At 33.8% G+C, this 10,620-nt stretch overlaps 1 protein-coding gene across 1 annotated transcript in view; it reads right to left on the reverse strand.

Moving 5' to 3' along the window:
* LOC118203828 (mitochondrial E3 ubiquitin protein ligase 1-like) overlaps window positions 1-10,426 on the reverse strand; it is a 34,348-nt gene extending 23,922 nt beyond the window's left edge. Inside the window, exons 1-2 of the mRNA XM_085821738.1 lie at window positions 10,181-10,426; window positions 9,899-10,074 (exon numbers count right to left, since the gene is read on the reverse strand). Coding sequence (XP_085677864.1) covers window positions 9,899-10,074; window positions 10,181-10,294 — 290 coding nt within the window. The 5' untranslated portion in view covers window positions 10,295-10,426. The remainder of the gene's footprint in view (window positions 1-9,898; window positions 10,075-10,180) is intronic.
* Window positions 10,427-10,620: the final 194 nt, after the last annotated feature.

Here is a 10,620-nt window from a genome sequence, read left to right on the forward strand (position 1 = left end):
TTATTCTTCTTACTGGTCAATTGTGTCAAAATATCAGTAAGTTCGGCATAATTTGGTATGAGATGCCTATAGAAACCACAAAGGCCTAGAAATTTTCTGACCTGTCGGACAGTCTTAGGTGGTTGAAAGTTAGTGATCTTAGCAATATTAGTTGAAATGGGTTTAATTAAGTTATGAGAGATGTGAAATCCTAAATAATCTATAGCTGTTTTGAAAAAGACACATTTTGTAGGAGACAGTGTTATGTTATACTTAGATAAAAGTTTCAATACTGCAGTCAACTTAGTCATCATATCATCAAAGTCAGAAGCACCTATTACAATATCATCCTGATATGCATGCACACCTACGATGCCGTCCATTTTTAGTTCATCAATAAGCGTATCCACTAAAGCTTGAAAAGTACTGGCGGCAGTCTTTAAGCCAAAAACTAGCCTTCTATTAGCAAAGGATCCAAAAGGTGTAGTAAATGTTAACACATCCTGCAAGTGATCGGGAAGTTTCATTTGCCAATAAGCATTTTTTAAGTCAAGTACTGAATAATACTTGTAAGTGGAGATGTTGTTTATAAGCGTTGAAATCTTTGGAAGAGGATATGTTGAATGTTCAATAATAGAATTAAGCAATCTTAAATCAAGAGCCATGCGGTATTTGGGATCTGGCTTCTTTTTTACTAATAGCATGGGACAAGCCCATTCAGCAACATTTCGATGAATTAAACCAGCTTCCTGCAATTCCTGAAGATCTTCTTTAACTTGGGATTGCAATGAATAAGGAATTTCAAAAGGGAGGGTCCTAATGGGATTCGAAGACCTAAAACAAATTTGTGGGGTTACCCTATCAGTGCAGCCAAGTGATTTTAAAGATTTGGAAAAAGCTGCATAATTAGAGATTAACACATCCAATAAACACTGCCTTTGTTCAGGAGAAAGATGGTTAAGATCAAAGTCAGTTGGTAACAATTCTTGTTTCCTTATTTCTAAAACCTCTTTTGATGGAGTTATAAGATTGCAATACTCATTTTGAGGAGTATCCGAATTTACAGAATCAGGTATGGTCTCAGCAAATTCAATATCAGATGTGACTTGACCTAGCTTCTGATTTTTGTTTAAATGAACATTGTTCGAACCAATATTTTTGATGACAGTAATGAAGGAATTGTCGTTTAGAGTGTGGATCGCAGGATGCAATTCAATATCATGTTTACTTACAGTTGGTTGAAAAAGGACAGGTTGATTGTTAGCATGAGGACTATTGACTCTTAAGTGCGCAATTGTCGATTCTCCAGGATCTAACATAATTTTGTGTTTCAAAATTGCATAACATTCTGAAGGTACAGGATTACAATTATAATTTTTTACATTAGCCATATTAATTAGAGGTACATCAAAATTATTAAATTTTGCAACTGCACTTTTAGCACATATTAAGACATCATGTTTGGATAAAAAGTCATAACCTAAAATTCCATGAAAATTTTGTTGAAAAGCATCAGATACATAAAAGGCGTGTTTAAAATGTTGCTTGTTTATCTTAAATGATATTTCTGCACAGGCTGAAAAATGTAAATTGGAATTGATAGTTTTAATTTGAACATGTCTGGATAAAAATCTAACTTTAGTATCCAATCTTATTGTATCAAACACAGCTTTTGATAACAATGACACAGAACTTCCTGAATCAAGTAATAAAGTGCACAAATTTTTACCAAATGTTACATGAATCAAAGGAAGAGTACAATCAGAAAAGACATTATTTATATGCGCAATAGGTAAACAATTACTTTTACTTTTGACATGAAATTGTTGCAAAAACTCTTTGATAGAACTCGAGGGTTTACCACTGATTATCATTTGCTTAGTTAAATATGTTTCAATACTCTCCGATTCTTTGCTCGTATGATAGTTGGTTTTTGGTGACTTGGTTGAAACATTAGAGGTCACATCGCCACCTACTTGTGAACTCCCCTTGTGTTTAAAGGGGTACTGTATCTTGGCTGATTATAATAATTTGGTCTCCGAACATAAGATGGAAATCTGTTAACATTTGAATTATCACCTTGTCGCGTACTATTGCGATAGAACTGTGGTCTAGTGAGATTAGGACGACTGCTAACATAGTTATTCGAACTTCTAACCTGGTTCTGACGAGGGCTACACATCGCCAAATACGCACAACATACTGACATTGAATGTCCAAATTTATGACAGTATAAGCAAGGAAGTGGGTATGGAGGATATATGGGAGTTTCTTGCATCCAATTTACACAGTGGTCATTTGTGTCTTGAGCATGTGTGGGATTACCTGTCTGTAAAGACAAAACAGCATTACATTGATTTAAGGGATGCTTATCTAAATTACAAAACTGACATTTTTCATTCTGTAATGCAATTTGAAGACTGAGGTTTTCAACTTGACTTTTTAAACTCTCAATAGCATCATTTTTGCTATTCAAAGCAATGGAATGTGTTTGCATTATTTTCAAATTTTGCGAATTAGAATGATGTTGCTGAGCTAAATTCACAAGCTGATCAAAATTATCTGTAGATTCACTAATTAATTTTTCTTTGAGTTCTATTGGTAAAGCAGCTAGAAACTGCAAAAATTTTATTTGGTTTAATGCTTTGCTATTTTGAACATGGTTGTATGTAGCATGAGCCAAAGTTTCAATGCGATGAGCAAGACTTTTCATTGACTCACCAGGTAACAGCTGAATGGTCTGGAAAGCAATTAAATTAGATGAAGAGTTAGAATCCTTTGAAAAGAAATTTATCAGTTTTTCACAAGCCTCGTCTAGGGAAGTCACATTTTGACAAGCAGGCGATTCTGCAAAGAACTGCTGTGCAGCACCAACAAGTTTACTTTTCAGATATAATAGTGCAACTTTATCATTCCAATTATTAAGAGTTTTATATTCTTTAATCTGGCTAGTGAACCAGCGAACGGTATCAGGATCACCAGAAAATGATGCAATATTAAATGTGAATGTTTTAGTTTCCATTTGTTCAGGAGATTGTTGTCGTGTCTTAGGCATACTCAATTAAACAAAATAACATTCTATGAAATGACACATATGATAAATATGCAAATTTTTGCCCAATAAAGGTATATACTATAAATCATATATATAATACAAATAAAAAAAATTAATATCAAACAAATTTACCACTGCAGCATAAGACTTAAGTTAGACTTTGAATCATTCATGTGATTAATACAATGTATATTCATCTTAAATACATTCAGTTAGACTTTGAATCATTCATGTGATTAATACAATGTATATTCATCTTAAATACATTCAGTTAGACTTTGAATCATTCATGTGATTAATACAATCTATATTCACTTTAAATACATTCATAAATACAACTGCTTTAAATACAGTCTTAGAATAGATACAGTTCAATGCAACGTTAATGTAATTGCCACAGCACACGAAACGGTTGGGCGCGGCACCAAGTGTGGTAATGATTATTTTGTTGGTTGTGGTGGCAAACGTATATGTCACATGTTATGATAAACAGGAATATAGTGGCAACTTACCCCAGGACAAGATCCAGGTCTATAGCCCGCCGTGACGAGAGAGTGACAAACACGTGAAAAACAGATTTAATTCTTGCTTTATTGGATACTGACAATACTGAAGAGATATTCCTTTTTTTTTAAATCCGGTATGTCACATAATGATATGAGGCCTCCGCACTCAGAACAAAAAGATAGGTCAATTCTTCCACAGAGCCCTTCGAAGACTTGGTGTATTTCAGCTCATACACATGCAGGTACTCTTCATCGGGATGCCGGGCGAAAATGCCAAGCCCGGGAAAAAGGAGATTAGCTTAAATTTTGCAGCTAAAACATCAAAGAGAAAGAAACTCGCTTCTTTCATACATACTGGGAGACTAAAGAAAGCTTGCACGATAAACTCCTAAAAGTTTGCATTTCACCTCCACTCTTACTGTCTTTCTCTATGCAGCGTCTCCATCTCGCACCTTCACAATCTCCTCCTTCTCCTCCCCCCTGGTAGACAAAAAATACCGCCTTTTATAAAGTTCCACAGTTAAGTTTTGCCGCCCAATGAAAAAGATCCAGCGTCAGAAGGCAACCAATCGCAAAATACCTTCAGCTACCCAGGCAAACAGAAGTGAAGACGCTAGTTGTCTGACACAATACTTTCTTCTGCTTACAACAGTTGTCTGATGAAATCTGTTCCTCACCTTACAACACAAGTTGGCGAAAAAAATGAAACTGTCACCAAATGAATCTGATGCAAATATCTAAATATTGCCATAACGTAGTAAATAATTAATTCAATGTGACCTCGTCACATATACACAGCGTTCTGTTTCAAAAACAACAATAACAACAGAAATTCATACTAAATAACCAATGAACATAACATTCTACAAAATAAGAACAAGAACAAAATAAAATGCACTTACCATGAATTAATGCTTTTTCGAGCAGCAGAAATACCAATTTCATACTGCCTTTAACATGCCACCACGTAATCACTATCGTATTTACATAACAGCCAGACACACTCCAGAAAATTCATACTATGGTTCACAAATAAATAAAATCACAAATCCCTACTTCTATCATGCACAGCTATCAAAAATAATCTCCCAGACCCTCTTTCCACACATCCAAATACCCACTACCCCTCAACAGGATGGCCACAATGATATTTCCTTTTGCCAAACTTCAGTTCAACAACTTCTACTATTTTATCTTTCCCTCCCACCTTCTCAGACACAGACGAGAATCAACGAGCTCCAGCGAAAGATTGTTCAACGTCAACAGGGTTGCCATAGAACGCGCAATCGCGCCGAAAACCAGCGCAGAACATATATCGCCACATTTGGTGAAATTAGGGCGTATATCAGAGTTGTACCATGAAATCCATAAAAATTTCTTGATTATGACAAGACTGTTCAAGAATTTTTTTAAATATTTTAGCATAAAATATGCTGCGTAGAGCATCGCAAGATTGGGAGAACGTGCCTCCAGATACTTTAAAAAATGCCTGGCATAATTTATGGTCAGCTACCATATTTAATAATGAGGATGATGAAGATAATAACTGCAGATTTGAAGACTTATACAAACAAGAGGCGAAATTTTCCAATTAATGGATTTTATAAAGAAATGTGGAGAAAATGTAATAAATGAAAATGACATAGCAAACATTTTTCATTGCGATAACAATGCTCCCACAATCAATCAATTAACGGATGACGAAATCTGTAGTATGGTTCTAGATTAAAAAAATCTGATGTGTACACCACGACTTCCTTCTACGGAATATTAAATTATATGCATTTTTTCTTACATTTCATTTAAACTTATTGGATTGAATTAAATCTACTTCGCCGACAACGCATAAACCACAATAGAATAAATGAATTCTTTAAAATTTACTCTATTTGTTTACCATAGCGACAGTCTGGCGCTAGCTTCACTTAAGAGTATTATATTTTGTTCATATTATAACTCAGATTGCACAAAATTTATATCATTTAAAGAATGATCTAATCGTTGCCACATGTTCTATTCAAATACTATAATAAAGCTAGAACGATGTATAAAAGAAATTAAGCAAACAAAACAAAAAAGAAACAGTTTTTCACAGATGATTGAGTATTCCTTATTCAATTAATTCAGTTCTCACTTTGTGACAAGGCAAAAATATAAAAAAACTCAAAATATCTGTATTAAAAATTACGAAGTAAATCTTAAACACTTATTTCCTCGAAAAAATACCAGAGAGGATTAAGCATGATTTAATTATTAATAATAAATGAAGGCGTTTTATCTTTGTTGTTGCGAAGCTAACAACAAGTCCAACAAAACAACAAGATTGGCAACAAGTCCACTATCCTGCTGTTTCAAATGTAAACAAGCAATGGCCGCCATCAAAAAAATTATTAGGCTTAGCGGCAATTAAACAACTTTAAAATTGTTGATAATTCTAAAAATATTGCCTACAGATTTCCTAAAGGCATAAAAACCTTAACCGGAAGATAAGAACAACATAATTCAATCATTTTTAAAGCAAAAAATGTACAATTTACAAACATATAAGAGTAAAGAAACTGAGATCACTGAGCCGGGTAACAGAATGGATATATATATAAATATATTTATATACGTTTGGCGTAGCCGATTGCAACCAAAATACGAGGTGCACATCTACATTTTATAGCAGTCCTATATACAAAATTTCAAGGTTCTGAGGCTACTCGTTTTTGAGTTAGGCGAGATACATACGTACGTACGTTCGTACAGACGGCACAAAAAATTCTCTTCAGAATTCATTTTAAAGCAGTTTTATAATTTTTTTTTTTTTGAGGAAAACAGTCTTTTATTCTGTCTTTACGTACAGATATCACGCAAAAACATAGTTAAATTGCATTCGCTAGCGGTCAAAATGGATATTTTCGCTGAAATATGCTGCCTGAAACTTTTCACGATTACAATACTTCTTTTTTACTTCGTACAAGAAAGTAAAAACACTCTATTGATAGTGAAGAAAGTGACAGAGAGATTATTGAAAATGAAAAAATTTAGATTGACAAGGTAGTTGGAATTCTTGACACAGCAACTACAGGACTTGAACAGTGGAACTTTTTAACTGAACAAGAAATTGTCTCTTTGTAGAAATGAAAAGAGTATTAGCACAAAAAACAAAGCAACTTAAACAATTTACACTCAGATGTTTTTTAACAATTAACTCAGATGTTTTAAGTAAACATATAAATATTAATTTTTTTTTTTAAATTTCGATACCCTGTAGACCATAAATGTTTCATTATTTCATAAATCATGATTTCAAATTTTTAATTTTATAATTTCTACATGCCATCTTACTAGACTTAAACTGATGATCTTATATGCGGAAAAATCCCAAATCCATAATCGAAGTCCTGACGAGTGGACTTGGACTTTGTACTGTATTACACTCTTAATTCAAACTTTTCTCATGACTGCTCTATGTGTTGTTGGATGTGGCAAGAACCTTTGGCTAAAGTGCAGAATCGCCCACTTATTTATTTGGCGCTTTTTACAAGAGTAAGAAGAATTGGATTTTTTGTCAATTTTCTTTGAGATTTTAACAGCTTGCCTGATTATCCCGAGTTAGTATATATTGCAGTTAATTATTATCCCGAGAAAACTTGAAGCGGAATTTGTCAGTATGATTTGTTTTATCACGGTTTTACTCGGCCTGGAGGAAATGAAAGGAAATATTCAGCTTTTATTGGCAGTTTGCCAAGTTTTGTTGGATTCGCAGTTCTTTTGGCCGGACTGGTCACATGTTTTTCCTATTGTCTAGTATACGTCGGCATGTGGATTAGTAATATATAAAGAATGATAGCTGAAAAAAGTACAATAATGGCGATGATGCAAGATAGCAAAAGCGATGATTTTTCAGTTAGTGATTATAACCTCAACGCATTTTCCAGATGTTATTCCTGCTACCAAAAAACAATCAAATCCAATGAGACAGTGTTCTCTGTCCTCCTGTATTCCAGAGGTAAGCCAGTAAGAAAAGAGACCAGATACCAGCATATAGAATGTCAGGTGTCACTTTGTGTTGTTCCTTGTTTCAAAAACTATCATACAACGACTAATATTTAATTTTTTTTTATTTGCCCGACATAACTCGGGATAGTAAACTAATATTAAAACTAAATGCTTTTACACCTGTAAAAAATTAAAAATTCAACTTAAAATCTATATATTTTGTTTTGTTTCGCTTCCTTGTATTTAATAATAAAATTAAAAAATTGATGATTTTTTGCAAAAAAATTTGTAAGGGAAGCGGTTAAGTGAAAAAAGGTCGATGTGAACATGGATAAAGTCAAGGGAGTGCACAATGCCATTTTTTGTGCAATTCTGGGATGTTTTTTTAAGTGAAAATAGGTCGATGTGTACATGGATACCGAGTATGTGCAATTTTGTAAAACGCGCCAAATAAGTGGGCGATTCTGCACTTTAGCATAAGAGGAAAAAAAAAAATTTAAAATCTGCTAATGTATATTATGCAATTAAGAAAACTTTTTGTACTATCCGTATAATAGCAACTGTAGCAATTCTTAAAAACGCGCCAAGCAGTGGGCGATTCTGCACTTTAGCATTAGGGTAAAAAAATAAATAAATAAAAAAACCTATTACAGTCAAAAGTTATTAATCCGGACTCGTTGGGACTTTGGCGATTCTGTATTATAGATCATCAGTTTAAATCTGGTAAGATGGCATGCAGAAATTATAAAATTAAAAATATGAAACCCTAATTTAAGAAATAAAGAATAATTATGATCTAAAGGGTATCAAAATTTACAAAAAAAAAAAAAAAAAAAGGCTTAATATTTATTTGTTTACTTTATTAAAACATTTCTTTCAATGTAAGTTGCTTAAGTTGCTTTGTTTTATGTGATAATACTTTCTCTTTAATTCTATCAACAGACATAATTTCTTCTTCAGTTACAAAGTTCCGCTGTTCAAGTCCTATAATTGCTGTGTCGAGAATACCAACTAATTTTTCAATCGAAATCTTTTCGTTTTCAATAACCTCTGTGTCACTTTCTTCACTATCGGAAGCGAATTATAATGACTAGTAATTTGATTTGGCTAATCTTTGGAATATGGTAACAGGTAGTTTGGCGACATTTTGGTAAGGCTTTAACTAGCTTGGACTTCAGCAGTGTACATGGATATAGTCAAGAGTGTGCATAATGCCATTTGTGTGCAATTTTGGGATTTTTTTTTAAGTGAAAATAGGTCGATGTGTACATGGATGATACCGTGTATGTAAAATTCGTAAAAACACGGCAAGCAGTGGGGGATTCTGCACTTTGTCCCAATTTCGCACCTAATCTTCGTCATGATTAAGCACTTTTGTTCCATAAAAGTTCTAACATAAGCATAAATCGGCTAGCAGATAGTTGGAAAAAAATGTTGAGTAAAAAAAAGAAAAACCCTTTACTTCGTGAAAACAAAATGGTGTCCAAACAAAAACTAGCAGGTTGCTGTAGCAGGGTTGGTCGCCAAAAAATCGCCCTGTTACCATAATCCAAAAATTAACATTTGATTTAAATCATATCAAAGATGGAGTACATTGAGATGAAATACTACATTTAGTAAGGAATTATAAGCAAAATAAAATAAAAACATCTGCCCTGAAGATAAGGATATTGCTGACAGATCAACCTCCAATTCATTGCGTGCCGCGGCATTTCCTCCCCCCCCTCCGCCTCTTTTATAAAATTGCTTTAACAGTCTGCAAAAAATAATAACCCGGATCCAATTTGAAGATTAAGGAACAACGCAATCTGCAACATTAACTGAATTAGATAATTTTAGCTTAGCTTATACCATCTGTTATACATTAAACGCGCATGCGTAAACGTTTTATGCGCACACGCATATTCGCAGCCGTAAAGGTCTTAGGCGCATGCGTCAACACGATGCATGCGCAGAAAGTTTGTAGCTTTGAGGTCCGGATTATAGATCATTTCGGATTATGGGTGTCCGAATTAACGACTTTTGACTGTAATGTATATTATGCAATTAAGAAAACTTTTTGTACTATCCGTATAATAGCAACTGCAGCAATGAAGTAGACTTCTACAATGGACTGATGGTTTTTGCAAACAGGAAAACAAGCAAAATAGTAATAGAATTTTAAAATACTTGAACTGAAGTTTTACTTCAAAAATGAACACAGTTATTTAGCTATGCATAATTTTGACAGTTTTAGCTATTTGCTTGAGTATCGAGAGGGGTGGCAAAGAAGCTCTGTACATGCTACTAGTAATTATATGCACTTTAGCCTTATCTAATGTATTAAACATAATAATTAAGCCATTTTTGAATCATATTAAAGGATACAAACCACATTCTCAGCATCACGCTTTCTCGTATAACTCCACGTACTGAGAAAATATAACGACCTCTTAGAGATGATGAAAGAGCTTTTACGTTTCCTGAGACAACAGCGTAGGGTACAACTCCGCCAATGCTTTTTACTTTTTCGAGTAACTCGGAATTAATTTCAAAAATTTGAGCTTCCTGCGAAAACACAAAACATGTCGAGCATATATTCTACAAATAAAATATGTAACAGAACACTTAAAAAGATGTGAATATAAATAATGCTACCAACACAAATACACACCTTTAAGGATTTTAGACATGTTTCTGTACTTTTATACAGTTTGTAGAACACACTAAAAAGGCATATTTCAAAGGCCAAATTAACACATTCAATAAAAATTGATTCTGAATCCATGACGCGGAAAAAATATACTTTCACACAGTTTAAAGGAGGCAAAAAATTTTGAACATGAACATAAACAACACACTTATTTCATCACAAATGAAAGTTCTTGTTCGCAGAAGATCTTCTGAGCCTGTAGGCAACAATTATTATTGGTCATAATAACTACAACTACTTCTACTAGATAATGACTACTACTTTCACTTCACCGTTAGTTTCAGTTTAGTTTCAGATAAGGCTCCTCTAAACCAGGCTGAATCACCAACTTTTCTCTCTTGGCGAGGGAGTGAACGCGCTGCCAATTTTGGCGCGTTTATCGCACACGCTGGCTGAATGTC

The sequence above is a fragment of the Stegodyphus dumicola genome, chromosome 8 (assembly GCF_044657685.1).
Source record: "Stegodyphus dumicola isolate Sdum_Otavi_A_Nest chromosome 8, ASM4465768v1".
Classification (NCBI taxonomy): domain Eukaryota; kingdom Metazoa; phylum Arthropoda; class Arachnida; order Araneae; family Eresidae; genus Stegodyphus; species Stegodyphus dumicola.